Below are 20,602 nucleotides of genomic sequence, written 5' to 3' on the forward strand. Positions count from 1 at the left end.
GGACACCCAAGAAAGAGCCACTGTCCAGTCCAGGGGTCGCCCCGTCCGCGGCTGGTCCCGTCCTGCTCTGCCCCTGGGCCCGTCCTGCTCTGCCCCTGGGCCCGTCCTGCTCTGCCCCTGGGCCCTTCGACTGGTGGGATGTGGCCCACCTGCGTTGTGGAGGGCACTCTGTTTTACCCTGACTTCACGTTCATCTGCTCTAAAAACACCTTCACAGAAACTTCTAGAACAATGTCTGACCAAATATCTGGGCGCTGGGGCCCAGCCAAGTTGACACACAAAGCAGCCATCACAGATAGCCCTGCGTGCTGGGAAGTAGCCTACTTGTTACAACAAATATTATAATTTGAACAACTGAACGGGTTGAGGTTGTTCTTGCAGAGACAGACAGAGCTCGTGCTTTGAGTTCAGCAAAATAAACGGATAAATCATGTTATCCCACTGGCACTCGTCCAGGACTCAGCCAAGCGGCAAGCTGGAAGTCAAGCCCCTCAGCACAAACCCAGCCCAGGAAGCAGCTTTCGGGCGCCACCAAAACAGACTGACTTTTGCCTATTGCTTTTCTAAGAGCCTCAAATCAGGCTGTGTTTTAATTACCTCCACTGAGGAAATGGATCAAAAATGGAATCAAAACATACTGATATCAAATAGTTACTCTCCACCCAAGAGGCTCTGAGAGTATCTAACCGGAGAAGCTTCCCACAGACACACAACTCGCGTCTTCAGGAAGACAGGACACATACCCCAAGTTACTTAGTGAGTGAGAGGACACTGCACAGAGCTGCATGAGACTGTCTCATAACCAGAAAATACCACAGGACAAGGAAGCGAGGGGCAAGTGACAAACCCAAAGGGCTTGCAAGGGATGGGTCAGAGGGCAACCATCAGGAAAGGCTCCGAGGGAGGGGACACAAAAAGGAGCCCCACATAGGAATAAACATAAACCTTACGGAGGGAGAGGGTAGAGCTCTGTGGTAGAGCACATGCTTAGCGTGCACAAAGTCCTGGGTTCAATCCTCAGTACTTCCATTAAAAAAAAAAAAGATAAACCTTATTTAGCCAAGGTGGTCCCTCCTGAAGGTTTCCTGCTGGGACCTCTTCACCTTCCCACGTTACCAGCCCGCCCTGCCCCACCAGCCACTCCCTGGTGGGGAAGCTGGGACAGTCCTCCCTCCTTGCACTGATGTTCAGACTTCTTATGGTCTCACAGGCCTTCTCAGTGACAGAGTGAGAAGCCTTAAGCAGCGCCCACTGCATGTAATGAGCTGGGTCATTTCCAGCATCCAGATACCAGCTAGGCAGGCTCCTTGAAAGAACAGAGGAGATAAGCACTCTGATCGTTTTCTGTTGGGCTTCCTTCGCGCAGGACCCAGCTGAGAGAGGCTGCGAGACACCAGTCTCTGAGGAACCACTGAAGGATGAGAAGGAGGCGTCTCTCAGTAAAGAACCACAGAGCTGGTTTTAAAGCCAGTGCTCCCTGAGCTTAGGAGAAGAGAGGCTGGAGTCTGAGGAAGTGCTCCCCAAGCTGTGTCCTTTCTCCAACCCTCCAGCTGGACTGCCAGCCCCACTTCTGAACCACAGCGGGCGGGCGGGCGGGAGCAGGACAGGGCTGCGTCAGCTAGAGACGCCCCACCACGCAGCACTCCCTGCGCCACCGGTGCCTTACAGCAGGAGGGTCTGCCGGTCTCAGCCCCAGTGCTGGACGCTTGACAAAGACACCAGGACGCGGGAGGGCGGATGGGGGCGGAGGGAGGAACACATGGTGGGGGGGCGGGCGGACGGATGGAGGGGTAGTGAGTGGGTGGGTGGTTACGGAAGGAGGAATGCATGACTGGATGGATGGATGGATGGATGAGGGAATGGATGGATGGACAGATGGACGAATGGATAGGCGGATAGATGGAAGCATGGACAGATGGATGGTTATGGATCAAAGGGTAGAAGATACAGTGATGGGCGGGTGGACGGGTAGATGGAAGAAAGGGCTGATGGGTAGATGGATGGGGTGACACAAGCACTGATCTAAGGAAACTAGACAACAACAGAAAACGCACAAGAAACAGATGCTCAGGGTTAATGTTTAGCCCCCTGTTGCCATGACAACACAAATATCCCGCATTCTGAATAAGGAACAGTGATGACTAACTGCATCCACTTTAACTGCTATTTTTAAAAGTTAAAGTGCTGCTCAGCTGGTTATGGATTTTTAGAAATATTGTTTCAGCCCAGGAAGCGACGAGCCTAATCTGGGCTCCCTTCCCCCAGAGGAAGCCTTGAGCAGGAAGAGCAGCAGGAACTGAGCGAGGACTTCAGATGCGCGGAGCCCCCATCCCGCGGGTGAACCCCTCCTCTCCCGTGTCGTCTGCAGTCCCGCTTCTCCTGAGGAAGGAGCTCTCCACGCGGCGGTCCTCTCGTTTTCCACACAGAAAGGGAGGCTATTAACCCAGTCCTGTGAAGGGCAAAATCGTCCCATCTCTGCCAATCCAGGCTTTTCTTTCAGTGAGAGTAACTCCAAATCTCCATTGTTAAGGTCCTTAATTCTTAGCAAATAATTAACGTTGGACGTGCAGGGAAGGGTGGGAGCTCACAATTCCAGGACCATGAAAGGCACCTTCCAGGCCTGCCTCCCAAAAGGAACGTAGACGCTTCTTGGACATCTGGGTTTGGTCTGTGGGAGAGAAAACTGACCATCTAAAATGCACTGAAAACTACGCTGAGCGGTATTTCCTGTTTGCATCTCAAGTATCTGCTCAATTAAGGGTAGAGCAAAGGATAAGGGAACAGCCCCGCCCCGGGAGCCCCTGCCTGCAGCCACCGGGAGGGAAGAACCCAGCCGCCCCCAACCCAGACCTCCAGCCGCTGTCTTCCCAGCCCAGCAAGGAGCGTGCTCCCCTCCCGACTGCCCTGGCACAGCCCCACGCCCAATCTCAAGGTTCAGTAAACCCGGATTGTGGTAATGAAACAGCTTCCGCCCCAGAGCGTCCACCCTGCAGGCTCTGCAACCAGAATCGCACACACATCCCCTTCCTCGTGCCTCAGCAAATCTCCACAGCTGGAGGGTGAGGCTTCGAGGGGGAGAGCCTGACCCCAGGGGTGCACGTCAGGAAAGCTCGGGGCCGGCCCCACGCTGAGCTGCAGCCCCCTGGACGAGCTCTGGGTACCTCGGTCCAATGGGCGTCCTGCCCAGGACGGCCTCCCCCATCCCCCCCGTGGCCTTCAGCGGCTCCAGCTCCAGGTCCAGGAGACAGGCCGCCAGGCCCACCTCCAGCCCGGCACCGCCTCCGCAAAGCAGGTTCCTCCGACATCTTACAAGTGATGAAATTTAATGACTGTGAACTTAACAGAACCTCAAAGGCAAGACACTTTGCACCTGAGAAGATGGGGCAGAGCCTGCTTCAGATGTTAAGTGCCTTGTTATAACCGCTCTTACCGAGTAAACCGCGAGGCCCCAGCTCCAGGAGGTGCCGCAGGGTGAGTGCCTCAGACTTCGCAGGCAGCCAGCGCTGCATGGAACCTGGAAGATGGGACACACTCCCTCCCGGGTGCCCACGGATTCCAGCTCTGAGAACATCACAGCCTCGCTTAACCTCCCCATAACCCCCAAACTGACCCTCATGGTGCCTTTGTGGCCATGGGGGACACAGAGTGGTGGGGACCCTCACGGCCGGATGTGGAAACAAGTGTCCCTTTCAAGGTCTACTTAGTGCCACGTTGTTTGTGTTTTTGGGCCTTTTGTTGGTGACTTTGCTGTTTAAAATCGCCTCCCAGCGCGGAGCTGCCGCGCGGTCTGGTGAGGAAGCGTGGGGTGTGAAGGACATCACGGGGAAGAACGTGCGTGTGGGACCCGCCTCCTCCAGGCACGAGCCATGCGCTGGTGCCCTGGGCTCCACGTTAATGAATCAACAACATACATCTTTGAATAGAGCACACCCCAAACGAGGTTATGCCCTGACCCACTGGTGACAGTGTTGTGACCAGCGCCGCGTGGGACCCTAACCCTGTATTTCCCAGAAGCAAGGGTTCCCTGGTTGCTAACTCAGTGTTCACGGTTACTTAATAGAACAGAAGTCCATGAATAATGAGAATCAGCCTTAAACTCGGGCTCCAGCTCCTCCCAACGCGGATCTTGGGGCCACAAGGTGACCAGTGTTCCAGGAGGAACAGCTAACTACAGAGCAGAGGCCACACCAGAAACAGGCCAGACGGGAGCCGCCAGGACCAGCACACAGACAGGGCTGTGCAGGGCCAGGGGCTGGGCCGACCCAGAGCCATGCAGTTCCCAGGACGGGCTGAGATCAGAGCCTCCAGAGAGGAGTGCGGCTACGGGGCACGGAAGCGGTGTGCACGGAGTCCCCAGGGGCAGGTGTTGGAGGGGCGCCACGCAGCCTTCTCCCCTGCAGGACACGCAGCTCATCTAATGCGAATTCATTCATTCTGCATAGGTGAGTGGCTGAGGACACCTGTCCTCAGGTAAACACGGACTGTGTCCAGGAAGCAAACGGAGCAGGAGCAGCTCACCAGACCGTCCTCGCTGCAGACCACGCCTCAGGTGGCAGAAGCCCGAAAAGGTCAAGGCGCATCATCAGAATAGCGCGCACACAGGCATCGGAGGGTGCCGTCGCAGTAAAGTGCAGACAGAGGAATGGCCCAGCGTAAGCATCTGATCCGTAGAGCTGCCGACTCCCCAAAATAAATCCTACGTGGCTGTCAGCAGTGACGTGCAGACGCCGATGAGGGGCCACGGGTGGCGGGCACGGGGGAGCGGGACACAGGTGACCGACCGCTGTCTGGAGATAGGGACGGAGGCGGTGGACGGGTAAGTAGGTAGAGAGAGAACACGCAGACAGAGAGATGGAGAGACAACGGAGGGTGCACAGGACCCCGCAGCCGTACAGACAAGGCATGGATGGATGGATGGATGGATGGAGACGCAGATGCCGACAGACCCGCAGACCCACTAGGGACTGGATGCCCGCGAGCACGCGCATGACTGTTCGTGTGCATCTGAGGGACACGCTCAGCAGACCAAGGGCCTCCTCTAATAGTAGAAATGAGAGTAACTTATTTTGGTGTTTTAATTGGTGTGTTCACATTTTTCTACCCTGAGCCGCACACTGTGCATAAAAACATTTTTACACTTGTCGTAAAGGGAAGTAAGCAGGACGGGGCACTCGGGTGGGTGGGAGGGCAGGCTGCACAACGGCCTCCGCAGCTCGTGGGGCCTCGGGCAGGACGGCTGACCTCACGTCTGTGCATCCGACCGAACACCACCAGCAGTGACGTATTGCTGAGCGGCCCAAGAGAAGCCGGCGAGCTGACTTCCAAACAGCCTACAGACCTGAAAACAACTTGGGAAGCACAGGAGGGAGGCACAAGTCACACCTCGAGGAAGAACCTCAGGGGTGCAGCTGATGCCCGGGTCCCGGGGGAATGACCCCCCCGAGGACTCAGGGCCCCGGCTCTTCTCCTCCCGGCCCCTCCCCGCCTCACCCACTGCTCCTGCCGCTACCTGGCATGCACACAGACCCAGATCTGTCTCGTCCTCGGAGAAAATCTTCAGGTGAGCACCTGGCACATGAGACATCTGGCTGTGACCTACAGGTTACAGTCAGCAAGGCCGCCCCCCATTCCCCGGGTAACTGCACGGCCGGCTCCAATTCTGGTTAGGAGGGGACTCGGTTTCTCAGCTCTACGACCTGTGACGGCACCCGTCCCAGCCCGCAGTGCGACCTTAACTGAGGGGACTAGGGCAGTGACGTTGCCGCACATCACGGGGCACGGACAGCAAACGCCCAGCAGACCTCTCTGTTGGCACAGTGAGGGGACCTGGAGACGCTCCACGTGTGACAGCAGTGTCTGGGGAGGAGTGCAGAGGAGGAGAGTGAACTTCGAAGGCAACTGGGACGGAGTCCGGCAATCCAGTGCTGCCTGCCCAGCACGGCTGTGGCAGAAACCGTGAGATGCTCAAATGCAGTTTCCCTTCCTGAGCAGGCACTAAACAACACTCCCTAGAGCCTTGTATCCAGGTGGGGACAGGTGACCAGCACAGCCATGCACCAGGTGGGCACAGGTGACCAGCACAGCCATGCACCAGGTGGGCACAGGTGACCAGCACAGCCATGCACCAGGTGGGCACAGGCGACCAGCACAGCCAGGCACCAGGTGGGGACAGGCGACCAGCACAGCCAGGCACCAGGTGGGGACAGGCGACCAGCACAGACATGCACCAGGTGGGGACAGGCGACCAGCACAGCCAGGCACCAGGTGGGGACAGGCGACCAGCACAGCCATGCACCAGGTGGGCACAGGCGACCAGCACAGCCAGGCACCAGGTGGGGACAGGCGACCAGCACAGCCAGGCACCAGGTGGGGACAGGCGACCAGCACAGCCATGCACCAGGTGGGGACAGGCGACCAGCACAGCCAGGCTCCAGGTGGGGACAGGTGACCAGCACAGCCAGGCACCAGGTGGGGACAGGTGACCAGCACAGCCATGCTCCAGGTGGGGACAGGTGACCAGCACAGCCATGCACCAGGTGGGCACAGGTGACCAGCACAGCCATGCTCCAGGTGGGCACAGGTGACCAGCACAGCCATGCTCCAGGTGGGGACAGGCGACCAGCACAGCCAGGCACCAGGTGGGGACAGGCGACCAGCACAGCCATGCTCCAGGTGGGGACAGGCGACCAGCACAGCCAGGCACCAGGTGGGGACAGGTGACCAGCACAGCCATGCACCAGGTGGGGACAGGTGACCAGCACAGCCATGCACCAGGTGGGCACAGGTGACCAGCACAGCCATGCTCCAGGTGGGGACAGGTGACCAGCACAGCCATGCTCCAGGTGGGGACAGGCGACCAGCACAGCCAGGCACCAGGTGGGGACAGGTGACCAGCACAGCCATGCACCAGGTGGGGACAGGTGACCAGCACAGCCATGCACCAGGTGGGCACAGGTGACCAGCACAGCCATGCTCCAGGTGGGCACAGGTGACCAGCACAGCCATGCTCCAGGTGGGGACAGGTGACCAGCACAGCCAGGCACCAGGTGGGGACAGGTGACCAGCACAGCCATGCTCCAGGTGGGGACAGGCGACCAGCACAGCCAGGCACCAGGTGGGGACAGGTGACCAGCACAGACATGCACCAGGTGGGGACAGGTGACCAGCACAGCCATGCTCCAGGTGGGGACAGGTGACCAGAACCCACCAGGCACCAGGTGGGGACAGGCGACCAGCACAGCCAGGCACCAGGTGGGGACAGGTGACCAGCACAGCCATGCACCAGGTGGGGACAGGTGACCAGCACAGCCATGCACCAGGTGGGCACAGGTGACCAGCACAGCCATGCTCCAGGTGGGGACAGGTGACCAGAACCCACCAGGCAATGTGAGCAGAGGTGATGTGTCCCTCAGGGCAGTGGAAGCACTGAGCCTCCCCTTTTGCTCACTCCCCATTTCCGCTTCCGTGACAGCCTGGAAGGGTGGACAGAGCCTGGGTGCCCGGGTCCCTGGTAGAGCACTGCTACCTTGAGGAGCCGGGCAGGAAGTCTTACGGCCGTCACGACCACTCGGTTCTGCTTTCCCAGTTGGGAGGCGGCCACAGACGCTGTGGATGCAGCACGGAGGGCGCTGCTGTCTGCAGATAGCCCGCCACACAGGCCACGTCCCGCCGGCCGTGGTCAGCGGACCCCTTGGCTGGGAGTGGAGCCTCAGTGACAGCTGCCCAGTGAGGCCACCTGCCCTGGATTCTGCAGGAGGGAGGCAGGAACTCACATCGTTTTAATCCACGGAGACTCTGCAACTGTTTATTGCAGCAGCTGAAGTCAAATTCCCCTGACCGACACAGCACTCCCAAGGCAAATGGAAACAGCGGGTTGAATAATTTTTAAGTTTTTTAAAATCCAGACTTGGGCACGGGAATGCATTATTTCACTTCGTTACTTGCTCTGTAACACATGTTGTTATAAAGTTGCAGAAGAATTCAATGAAGGTTTTACAAAATTACAAAAAAAAACCAGTGGGGACTTCTGAATAAGACGGGATACGGGCAGTGGGGGAGCGGGCCAGGCTTACTCTGAAACCACCAAAAAGCGCACCGAACACATAAAACAACGGCTTTCCTGACTGCGCATCGGTCAGCAGGGCGTGCCCCCTGGCTGGCCGTTCTGAGGGCTGAAAACGAGGGCGTGAACACAGGACCGCATGAGAGAGAAGGTGATGCTGCGTCTGGCCGGATGCTCCACGGAGAACGCGCAGGATCGCTGAGCACCGCTCAGCAGAGCACCGGCCTGTGTGTGCAGGCGAGAGGGAAGAGAGCGAGTCCAGAGCAGAAGACAGCAAACAACCCAGAGCAGAGCAGAGTCAACAAAACAGAGAACAGGAAAACAAGAGGAAGATCAAACGCGAAAGCTGGGTTTTGGCAAAGATCGGTCAAACTGAGAAGCCTCCAGGCAGCCTGACCAGGCAAAGACAAGAGAGAAAACACACATTTCTAACATCAGGCACAGGAGGCCTGGCGGCACGCAGATTCCCAGGCACTAAGGAGATACGGGGGAACACTTTACGATGCCGACAGCCCCACCACCTGTGCGACGCGGCCAGCCCCTCGGGAGGCACCGCCACCCAGGCTCACGCGGGAAGAAACCGCCCAGACAGCCCTCTGTTTACTGAAGAACCTGCAGCCATAGCTTAGAAGCGGCTCACGAAGGCAGCCCGAGCCAGGCGCCTCACCGGGAGGCTCGGCTGGAGGCTGAGGGCTAAGCACCCTCCCCCCCCCCCCACGCAGGACAGGACGCTGCGGCCCTGCACCCTCTCTGCGAGGCAAGGTCTGCCCTGATACGCAGACCAGACAAAGACATTCCAGGAAAGGAAAACAAAGGCCAGAATCCCTGGTGAACACAGATGTGATCACGCCCAGCGAGGCAGAAGGCGGGCGGGAGCGCGGGGGGCGCGGCCACGGGGGGCCCGCCAGCTTCATTATCCTGATTGCGGCCACGGCTTCACACGACTGGACACGTCAAAACTCACCCAAGTGCACACAGACACACGAGCCCCCTTTTTCATGTCAGCTGGGTCTTCATAAGGCTTTTTTTTCCCAAGTGGCATTTCACCCGAAGGTCTGAAAAGGGAACCATTGCTGGTTAAGCTCCCACACAGACCTGCAGGCCGTCCACCAAGGTCCTCGGGGGGAAGCTCTTTGGGGGTCCCTGCCCCACTTCTCCACCCTTTGGAGGGGACAGGAGACAGCGCCCAGAATAAAGAACCCAATCAAATCAGCAGGACAGCCAGCCCTGCACCCAAGCCAGGAAAGGGGCGCCAAGAGCCGCCTCGTAAGGCAGCCGACACGTTCTTCCTAGATTTCCTGCCAGCTTTGATTCACGTCACGTGAGCGACCGCTGAGGTTCACCGACGTTGTCTGTGGACAGCAGCGTCTGAACGGAGACTCGGTGACCAGGGGAGGAACAGGTGTCACTGCTATTTTCCAAACTCTACTTCAAGATAAAATATGTCGCTGGAATGACCAACGTAGAAAGATTCTAAGCTATCGATGACGTTAAACACCAAAGCAGCAGGCCCTCTGCTCCGACTCCTGTGCCCGAGTTCTGCGCAGGTGTGACAGGCAGCGTGTAGTCACCAGTTCAAGGCCCACCTGGGTCCCCAAGAGCTCCCGGCCCCAAGAGACACAGAGACACAGAGACACAGGAAATGTCCAAACTGACTGTTTAAGCATCAAATTCAGTGATGTTTAACTGCTTTTAAGTGAGTCCACCCAAAACTGCATTTTTTAAATAAATCACATTTTCCTGTGTACCCCAAAAGCTTGTGAAGCTGTTATGATTAAAAGCTCATTAAAGCTGGACACTGAGGTTGGAGACCTGACGTTCTGGGCACTGAAGGCCACAGCAGCCTCCCCAGAAGTGCACCCGCTGGGAAGAGACCGGAGAAGCTGGGACTCTAGCCCTGGGTGCTGCCTGGAGCTCGAGCGGGGGCCCCGCCGGCCCCACTCCTTCACCGCCAGCAGCCACTCCAGTTTCCCCCACTTGGCAAGTACCCAGAAAAGGGCCCAGAGCCTCCAACCAGCAAGGTGAAAACGCCTCCTTAGCCAATGGGAACCAGCGTGCGCAGGGGCTCCAACCTTCGCCCAGTGCTCACCCTGCTGACGAGACTGGCCTGGACCCTGGGGTCCTGTTTTGCTGACACCCCAAGGTGGGACTGGACCACGCGGACAGCTGTGGCCAGTCTGCCCCACGGCCACCTCTTCTAAGAAAAAGCCCTGCTTTCCTTCCAGGCAACGATGCCGTGGCTGCTTCCAGCCCGTGCGTCACAGGGCAGGCTCCGTCCTTGGCTCCAGAAGCCAGGCGGGCCCAGGCCTGGCAGGCCAGACCTCGCACCGCCCCGGTGTCCTTGAGGACAGACAATGGGTCCCTTCACACAATTCCCAGACCTTGTGCTTGCAACCGGGAAAGGGTCCTGGCTGGGTCTGCTGCACTCTGGGCCGTCGGAAGGTAGGCCGACAGCTGCCGGGGTCACCACGGAGGACAGCTGAGTCACAGAACCCAGGAGGACGCCAAGGATCCATCAAGAGGGAAAACCGAGCCCTGGCCGGGGCGCCTGGGCCCTGGATGAAGCCAAGCCACAGGTCAGAGCTGCCTCCTGGGCTCGGTCACAGGGGCTGACTTCTCTTCACAACCATCCCCTTGACCCGTTACAAACACCGGGGTGGGGAGGCTGCCGTCTACAGCTGACCTGATCGGCTTCCTTTCTTTTCCCCAGAAGGACCCAAAGGGTTCGGTTTTATTATTATCAGTTACACTTTTATAGTTGAGGAAACCGCGGCACAGAGGTGAGGTAGCGTGACAAAAACTACACAGGTGGTCGAGTCCGAGACACGGCAGGGCTTCGAGATGGCGGCCGCTGAAACGCCAGTCAGCGCGCTCAGCCACGGACACCACCTCTCACGCCGCATCGCCCGGCTACTCAGCAGACAAAGGCCCTTCGCAGGATATAGCTGTCCATAGGAAGCAATAAAAATTTATAAATTCGTCTTCCTACTATGAAATGTTAAATGACAACATGGCGCAAAGAGCAACCCCACCAAAGGGACGGAAGGGCTCCTGGGTGACATCCTGACAGAGGAGGGGAGCTGCGTTTAAGAGATGCCGAATTTCAACCTGCAGACTGTGGTGCTGGCACTCCAGGCAGTGTGGAAATGCACGGCTTGTGTCGGACCAGGTGAGAGCTCTGGCCGGAGGTCACAGTATTTGAGAGGTGGCTAGACATGAGGCTAGAAAACAATAGAAGAAACCTGACCAGTTTCTAAGGAGAGCTTTTCCAGACGTCGCCTTTTGGAAATGCACGTTTTCAAATGCAAAGTTTTAAAACCCAGCCTGGCTCCCTGATGGCCCACGTCACAGGCCCAGCAGTGCAGGCGGACTCTCTGGAAACCTCCTGGAGTCGCCGGCCTCCCCTTAGAGCTGGGCGCCCACCGCCTCCACGATGGCTCGGGACACCGCAGGGCGGTCAGCAGAGGGAAAAAGTACTGGGTCCGCCACCACGCTGGGAAAATAAGCTACCAACATCCAAACACTTTGAAAATACTCCTCTGGTACTTTTCAAATGGGTTTGAGCTGTGGTAACGAAGACTTTGACTTTATCCTAACAAGGAATTTGAAAGTAGAAATTTATTTCACATAAGCCAAAGGCTGAGGCTTAAAGGCTGCCGTCCCTGGCTTGCACAAGGTCCTGCAGAGGCAGAGAGTCGGATGCTGGCCTCTTAAACCCCACCCAGGGGAGGAGAGGCCAGCCCTCCCCTGGGACAGAGGGTTGTCCCCGCAGGATGGAGCAGAGGAAGGGAACCTCCCCAGCTCCAGGGTGACAGACGAGGAGAGGGAGCAGAGACCCAAGAGCCCAGCTGGAGGGCCTGCCCCATCTCTGGACCAGGACCACACCCACCCACCTGTGAGGAGGAGGCCTCATTTCCGTACAAAGGGAAGCTGATGGGAAATTAGATTCTCCCCGGGGCCAAGATCGAGGAAACCCACTGGAGGCTGGTGAACGGGGAGAAGCTGTGATTTGGGGTCTAGTCTTCAAGGACGAAGGCAGACAGTTAAGTGGCCTGAAGACTGTCCCTCTCCATCGACGGGTTCTGATCCCCGAGCGGAGCCTGCAGGAAGGCGGGGCCCCAACCCAAGAAGTGGCAACGCCAGGACCTTCTCCAAGTGTGGATAGGGGCTGGGCCAGGGGCGTCCACTTGCCCGGACCAAAGGTGACGGTGCCCAGGCAGGCTTCCTGAAGTCACACTTGGCCAGGGGCACCTGGACGGTCACCCTGATCTCAGCACGGCAGGGCTCACTCCCAAGCGCCCCAGCAGACCAGGGATTCCAAGAGGCAGGAGCTGGAATATGGCACAAGTCCAAAACACAGGTCATCAGAAGTTGATGGATTTGGGAACAGCTGTCTGGCAGGCTGACTGGGACCCCAGGGGAGGTGCTCACCAGCCCTGCACGGCTGTGGGGCCCGTCCACATCCCCAGACTCCCTCCAACAACACGGTTTCCTGTCCCCTGGACGGGGGCATGGGGTAACTGCGTGGCTCTGGCGTGGCCTGGACTGTGGGAGGGAAGTCAGTTTTAAAGAGTTGATTCCCATGACCTCACAGTAGAGGCTACAGGGAAAAGAATCGGGTCAGAGAGGAGCGGGTGTGGAGGGCAGAGGTCCCGCTGCCCAAGGCCAGAGCCCCAGTGCCGAGTGACTCCGATGCAGTGTGTTTAGAACGTGACTCCCCCAAAAATGTTCAAGGTGGGAGGAGGACAGGAAGGGGGCAAGGAAAATTGTCACAAGGTATCTTCTAAAACCAGCTTTTTAATTACTGTGGCAACAAATGTCTACTGTAGTGCTGAGGCAGTAAAATATTCAAAAATTAAGTGCTCCTACAAATGCTTCTGAGCTGAACTGAGTAGCACACCCGACCTTGCACAGCTTCCACGAGCCGCAGGACCAGACGGCCTGCAGGGCGCCAGCCGCCCTGCTCTGGAACACCACCTTCTGCTGTCCAGCTGGCACGAACTCAAGGGGCCAACCTGAATCACAAGATGCTCCTGGACCGTTATGTCTGAAGCCTCAACCATGAGGCAAGACAATCTACTGTGGGGCCCCAGTGGAACACACTCCCAAAACAACATGCTGGGGAGAGAAGTCTGATGTCCCCAGAGATTCCCATTCAGCCTCTCCAGGGAGGCCGAGGGGAGGGTCCTGAAAGCAAAGGGAGGATGCGACGGCTGGACCCTGGCGCCAGGCTCCTTCCTTACCCTCTTATCTTCTAAGTCCTCAATTTCCACCAAATCATGTTTTTAGGTAGAAAATGAGAGCAAATGCATGGGGACAGACACCTGGGAGAAAAGCTGAGGTGAAACCCAGTATTTCTGCACGAGTGGAATCTGTGAGCAACCCCAGCAAGGACGCACCAGACTGGACTCCAGGGCCCAGGGCAACAGGAGAGCCCAGAACTGGTCTCCTTCCTCCAGCAGGGCTGTCCCCTGTCTCCCTCAGACTGCTACCTCTCCGTGTCCCCAGCTGGACCCCATCACACCAAGACTCAGTTCTACGCTGGCCCAGTCCACACCGGCAGCCATGGGAGCCCCCCAGCCCCACCGTGTGTGTCCATGTCACCAATAACCCTCTTGTTCCGTCCGCTCGGTGCCGCCTGCCTCCTCACAGAACGGATGAGACCAAGCCAGGTCACTAAGCACAGCTCTGAAAACTGCAAAACACCGTGAAAGTGCAAGGTGAGCGAGTGCTCCCTGGAACCCCTGTGCGCGTTGGCGTTTTCAGTCCTGCGCTCAGCTATTTTACCAAACCCTGTAAGGTTTTGTGGAGAACCTCACCACGCAGGGGAGTGGGGTTCCATTTTTGTTCTACAGCACTTGTATTTTTAAATATTGTTCTTTTCAAAAACCAATTAAGATGTGAAGGCAAAACCCGGCACAAGCATTAGACTTCCGGCAGATGCGAAGAAAGGCTTCAGGATCCAAGATGTTCTCACTGACTCACTGAAGAATTAAGATGACCTTATCCAGAAGCCCTCGCTCAGTCTGCCTTACAGCCCCTTCCTTCAGAGCCTGCTGCCCTCGGGCACCCCGGCCTTGGCTGGCCCTCCACACTCTCCGGAGGCAGTTTCGGGGGCTGAGTGTTAAGTCCCTTCAAGGACCCTGAAGGACGCTGCAAGAGTGGTCTGTCGTGTACTTCGTTTTAAAACTACAAACACTGACCGCCCACTTCCTGAATAGTTCACTCAGAATTTTACAACTTTTGCAGGCTCTTCGAGAGTGCCAAAAGTACTCTGGCCCAGCCAAGAAAAGTAGAAACTATTTTTGGCATTCCGAAGGGCAGCTGTAGGACGCTGAATGCAGTCGGCGCCTGAAATGGAGGCTGCCTTTTCGGATTGTGAAAATTTCTAATCAGCCTGTATCCGAATAGCTCAAGGCCTGCAAGAGACTCGTGGCATCCCGGGTCTGGAACCTCTGGGGACAGAGGGGACTGGCCGGTGAGGGCGGGATACTTTGTGCCAACAGGAGCGCCGGGTCCCCGCGATGGCACCGCCGCGGCGCGCCCTGCCTGGAGATTAGAGGAGGCAGACCGCGGGCGCAAACCCGCTCGGACCCCGACTCTGGCCCCAGCCGGGCCGTCCGCGCCGCCCCAGAACTCGGGGACCCGCACCGCGGCCCCTCCCGGAACTCGGCCAGGCTCGCCCGCGGCTCAGGGAAGCCCGAGAGAACCGTGCGTCCCGCGGGGCCCGGGACAATCCCGGCAGGAGGCTCTCGGCGCCCCGGCAAGAGCGGGGAAGTGGTGGTGGTGGTGCCGCTGCCGCGGGTCACAGACGGGGCGCCAGGGAGGCTCCCCCGGGGAGGAGGGGGAAACGGGGAGCGGGAAACGCCGAGTAGGAGGAGGAGGGAAGAGGGGGAGGGGAAAGAGAGGAGGAGGGGAAACGGGAGGAGGGGAGCGCCGGCTCGGGGAGGAGAGGGGGCTGGAGCAGGGCGGGCAGGGGGAGAAAGGCGAGAGGAGGAGGGGAGCGACCGGGACCGGGCCGCGCGGGGCGGCGGGGCTTTCCCCGGCTGCTCCCGACAACTTCCCGGTCCAGCGGGGATTCCGAGCTCCAAACAAAGGCGGCTCCCGAGGCCGCGCGCGCTGCGCTCAGGTCCGCCCCCCGCGCCCAGTCCAGGGCGGACAAAGGCCCCGCCGCTCCGATCCGCCTCCCCGGCCCTCGGCTCGCGATCGCCCAGCGAGCCCCGAGCCGCCGGAGCCCCTGCCCGCCGGTGCCCCGTGCCCCCGCCACACTCACAGGATGGAGGTCTGCGGCGCCACGGCGGGCACGGCCTCCAGCAGCAGATGCATGCAGCGCACCGTGGTCCGGAAACACAGGCAGCGGCTCGGACACCCGTTACCCGGCTTTGGGGCGACCGCAGCCAGCCGCCCCAAGTAGCAGCACAGCACAAGCGCCAGCAAGCAGGGGCGCGAGGGGAGCACGGCCATGGCCCTCGGCGCGCACGGACGCTTGGACGCACGGACCGACCTCGAGGGCCCGGCGCATCCACGGCCGGCTCCGGACTGCGCCCGCCTGCCGCCCCGCAGCGGCCCACGTCCCAGCTGTGCGCAGGGGGCGGGGGGCGCCAGCTGTGCACATGCGCGCGGCTCCTCCCTTCCCACCCCCACCTCCCCCAGGGCCGGGGCGGGGCGAGGACCTCCAGCCCGGCGTCCGGCCGCCGCGCCCCCTTCCCAGCCGCGGGGCTGCCCCGGGTGCAGAGGTCAGCTTGGGCCCCTGAGTTCCAATCCCAGATCTGCGCCCACAATCTGGGGCCTTGGCCAAGTTGTTCCAACCTCGCCTAGCCGCCGTTTCCACATGTGTGCAATAGGGTTTTTTGTTGTTTTGTAAAACACTTTTAGAACGCTTACCAAGTTCCAGGCAGGGTTCCAAGCGCTTGCTTGCTCGCTTTCGCGCGCTCGCTCTCTGTTTCTCTGTCCCTCTCCCTACACACTCTGCCCCGCACCGGCCCTGTCTTACATGCACACGCACAGGCACACACACGCGCGCGCACACACACTGCAGCAGTGGATTGGATTGGAATAGGCGGTGAGGCTCCCTGCCTGAGCCCCCGAGGCCTGTTAACTGCCCGCGCGCTCTGTGCACCGCGGACCCAGGGCACTGCTGGGACACAAGGCCTGTGGGTAGAGTCCTGGGCGCAGCTGGGCCAGGTGGACACTCCATGTCCTTTATTTCCTCCCTCGTGGACCCACCGTGAAGAGCCCCCTGGGCCTCCCCCCGTGGGCCTCGCGCCGAGCCACGGGAAGGCAGCAGAACGGTGGGACGCGGGGGGGGGGGGGGGGGAAGAGACAGTTCCTGTATGTATGTTTGCAGCAGCGTGCTGACACTTCACCCACGTTTTCCTCCCTGACTGGCAACTGGCTCAGGGCCCCAGTCTCTGCCCGTTACAGCGGAGGAGGAGGTCCAGACAGCCGTTCGTCCAAAGCTGCGCGCTCGCCACACCCAGCGTCAGAGTGGAGCCTGGGTCTGTTTGGCCCCCAGACTGCTGGGTGACGGGATGGGCATCCACCCCCGGTGCGCTGCCTGGGGCTGGGATGATGGAGCTTTCCCGCCGCTGTGTCAGCGAACCGCGGGACCTGCAGGGTTTCTAGGGTCGCATTTAGGAGCCGCTGAGTGGTGGTCGACCCGAGGCCCCTCCGGAGACCTGTCCCAGAAGCCCTTGTCCTCGTTACCACATGGAGCAGCCTCCCCAGCCATCCAGGGACCCGAAACACACCAGCCGGGAGCCCTGCATTCTAACCAGGCACATGGCTCCCACAGAGCACACCCCTGGGCTACACACCCGTTTCCAACTGTTGTCCAGGTGCCCCAAATTTTTGATGAGAATTTGAAACTTATGTCAGAAACCCAAAATGCTACTCTCCCTAAAAAACAGTCACTAACTTGATGCTTCAAACCACTTTCCCACGCCTCCCAACCCAGAAGTTACCTCCTTGGTCCTCACCCATGTGGAAGGAGCGGTGAAATCCTGTTGGTTCAGTTACTCCTTGGTGCTCAATTTCTGTTCGTTCCAACCTCCCTCCCATAACCTCCCCACCACCCCTGGACCACCACTGAGATCCTCTCTTTGGCTCACCCGTCCACCCTCCCTGCAAAGGACAGAGAAGGTGTCACTGCTTTGACCCCGACGCTCCCTCATCCCAGTGTCTTGGGGCCCCTCCGGTTTCAGTGGTAAAGGCCACCTTTCACCCCCAACCTCTGCCACCCCGGGGGCGGGCATCTCTGAGCAGCACGCAACCTCCACCTGCCATCAGCTCAGCAGCAGCTGCGGCTGCTTTCCTTTGTCCTTTGGCTGGGCAGTCGCACCCAGTGATTTGATAGAACTCTGATGCAGGCGTGGGCCTGAAGGTATTTTGCGGGGAGATTAATACTGGTTAACTTCTGCAGTCAGCTGACTTAGAGTAAAGTCTTCCCTCCATAATGTGGATGAGCCTCATCCGATCAGTTTAAGGTCTTAGAAGCAGAAGCTGAGGTTTCCCGGAGAAGAAATTGTGCCGAAAGACCTCAGCACCCATTCCTGCCTGCGTTTCTAGTCTCCTGACCTGCCTTTAAAAGGTAGGACCTGCCAGTCTCCACAACTGCACAAGCCAGTTCCTTAAAATCTATCCACCCGTCCTTCCATCCACCCAACCTTCCCAGCTTCCTTCCTTCCACCCATCCTTCCATCCATCCATCTGTCCACCATCTGTCCCACTGTGCTGTCTCCCTGAAGACATCAGTCGGGCACACGGCCATCTGCACGGCCTGGGTGGAGGTGTGGGAGGCCGGTGCAACGATCAAGCCTGAAAGGATCCATACTTGAGCCATGAAGCTCTTCCTTCCAACGGCCCTGCGTGCTCCCGGCACCTTTTGTCCAGCCAGTACTTCCTGCTTCTGCCCTCTAGAGGCCCATGGGAGCCTCACCCCTCACCCCACCCCACCCCCATCTTCGCCTTCCCGTGGGCCACGTGGACAACCACATTGTCTGCCCCAGCCCTGTTATCTGTCCTCCAGCGGACGTTCCTTCCAGGGTGACCGTGCTCGCTGACAAGCCTCAGTTGCTCCCGTGGCCACACAGAAGGCTCCACCGTTTGTGTGCTGCTGGCACAGACACCGCAGGTGTCGGGCTGTGGAGACCGGAGCAGTCCTAACCCATCTGAATGCCGGCTCAGCACACCACCTCCGGTGCGCACACAGCTTGCTGTCCAAGCCTCACAGCGGCCCTGAGTAGGTGTTCTTGTCCCCACTTTGCAAATGAAAAAAAACGGAAGCTTAGAGAAGAGAGCAGCCTGTCCAAGGACCCGTCGCTAGTCCGGGGAGGGCAGGGATGGGGCCTGACTCGGCAACGCCCTGCAGCACTGAGCTGTGTGACCCACGCGCGGCCGGCCACGGTGCTGGGGACCCTCCCAGGCTTCATTGGGCTGCCGCCCGCGCCCAGCGCTGCTGACGTTTGCCGGAGGACCGCTGGGGCTGCAGGGGCCGCTTCCTGGGGCTTCCAGGCCCTCTGCTCCCCAACACTGCCACAGCTGCCGCCCTGGGCTGGCCTGCGGAGGCTGAAGAGCTCTGGCCGTCAGGCTGCAGGCCCTCCTGGCCTCAGGCCGTCAGCGGCCGGTCTCCCCCTGCTCAGCTGGCTGTCCCCCCGCCCCAAGAGCCCCTGGACACGTCAGACTCGCCCGTGGGGGACCTGAGGGAGCACCTGCGCCCTTAGTGCCCTCGGGCCCCCAGGTACAGTCGGTATTCTCTGCCCCCTCCAGCGGGATGGCGCCTCCTGTCTGCTCATCTGTCTCCCCACACTTGGTGGGTTTCTGAGGAAAGATCCTGGGTTGTGGGACAGGACACACTGGGAGGCAGGCTGGCCAACTCTGTGCTCCACCCGGAGACTTCCTTGCCCCCTCTTGGCCTCGGGCTCCCCATCTGTAAGGCAAGGAGACCAGCTCCTCCCCCAGGCTGAACGGGGAAGTTGTGGAGATGCCTGCACCGGAACCTTCCGTAAACACCGGGGCGCGAGTGTCCTCCTTCCCGGGAAGCTGCCCGGGGTCTGGGGGGCCCGGAGTCGGGCGGCCAAGCGGCCATTCCCAGACGATGACTCAGACCCTCCAGAACCTGGCGGTGCCTAAGGCAGCCCTCAGCCTCCCCGGCAAATCCGACCCGGAGCCTCCGCCGGCGTCCTCCCACCCAGCCCCGCCCCACCCCGCTCACTCGCTGCAGCCACGGGACCTGCTGGGTGACTCCAGGGGCCAGTTTGGGGGTGGCTGCCCCCGAGCGTCCCAGCCTGGGTGCCAAGACCCACACAAACGTATTGACCGCAGTCCTGGAGGCCGGCAGTCCGAGGTCGAGGTTCCTCCTGCAGACTCAGAGGGGGAAGCCCCCCCCCCCGCCTCCGTCCAGCTCCTGGTGTGGCCGGAAGGGCTGCGGCCACCTCAGCAGCCCTTGGCCGCGTCCTCGCGGCCCTTCCCTGTGTCTGTCCCCACCAGGTGTTTCCTCCTCCCCTGGGAACACGCTGGCTCGGGACGCCCTGCTGCCCTCCCCCCGACTCTGACCTCGTCCGCAGCAGCCTCTGCCCAGAGGAGAAGCATGCCAGGAAGGGCCTGGGCTCCGGGGGACGGGGGCAGCGGGCAGGGGTGGTGAGGGGCCGGGACACCGTGGCCTGGAGCCGCGCTGCAGGCCTGTCCTCCTCGTGGGCTGCTCCCAGGCTGAAGGAGGGGGAGGGCCCGGGAGGCGGTCTGGTTTGCAGCAAACTCCTGAAGGGATGAAGTGGGGCTGGGGGGTCAGAACAGGACGAGGTGTGGCTCCATCCTGGGCCGGGCGGTGTCTGCGACCCGGAGCCTGGTTTGCACCTGCAGTTCAGCCCTACACTCAAAATTCTAGAATTAGTGCCACGGTGGGGAACGTGTCTTCTCTGGAAGCAGTGCGTGCGGACACACAGAGGCACACCCGTGCTGCGCTTTACCTGCCGCTGAGCGCGCCGGTGCATGCGTGCCGGGTCCTCTTCACCCTGAGGGACGTCCGAGACCCCTTCCAGGGGAGAAAACACAGCCTTAAGCACACGGTATCATTTCACTGTCATGAACTGGAAGACCGCTTCTCACGTAGGTGGGCCAGAGATTGGTTTTTCCCGGGTCAGAGCCCTTGGTTTTGTTTGATAAATGCTCCAGTGTTTGGTCGTGATCCCGCACAGCGCCCGCCCTCTCCTGCAACCCGTTTACCTTGAAGCTTCAGTCAGTGAGTTCCAGTGCTTCCCCTCAGACCATCTGAAGCCTTTATTTTTTAATTTAAATTTTGGAAAGGAGGCAGGTGACCGAGCACACCCGCTTACAGCTGTTAGACTGAAATCAGCACGGCCACATGCGGGCTCAGCCCTGAAGCTGACCTCCCGTCCTCGGGAGCTGGAGACCTGACAGATCCTCCATGGCCTCTGAGGGTGCTGGATCCACGCGGCCCATGTCCTCTGCAGGCTTCTCCGGTCCACACGCAGCCCCACCAGCATCTGAGCACAGAGGAGCCAGCCCCCGGCAGCATGTCACCCC

General features: G+C 59.7%; 1 protein-coding gene across 4 annotated transcripts in view; it reads right to left on the reverse strand.

Moving 5' to 3' along the window:
* PXDN (peroxidasin) overlaps nt 1-15,674 on the reverse strand; it is a 60,467-nt gene extending 44,793 nt beyond the window's left edge. For 3 of the 4 annotated variants that reach the window (XR_012499154.1, XM_074341599.1, XM_074341601.1), the window contains exon 1: nt 15,336-15,657. Coding sequence is in view for 3 of the 4 variants with exons in the window: in XM_074341599.1 (XP_074197700.1) it covers nt 15,336-15,526 (191 nt within the window). In the remaining variant the exon portion in view is untranslated. Of the gene's footprint in view, nt 1-15,335 lie in introns of all 4 variants that reach the window. The other variant, XM_074341600.1, reaches the window with a different exon arrangement.
* Nucleotides 15,675-20,602: the final 4,928 nt, after the last annotated feature.

Source organism: Camelus bactrianus, chromosome 15 (genome assembly GCF_048773025.1).
Source record: "Camelus bactrianus isolate YW-2024 breed Bactrian camel chromosome 15, ASM4877302v1, whole genome shotgun sequence".
NCBI classification, from domain to species: domain Eukaryota; kingdom Metazoa; phylum Chordata; class Mammalia; order Artiodactyla; family Camelidae; genus Camelus; species Camelus bactrianus.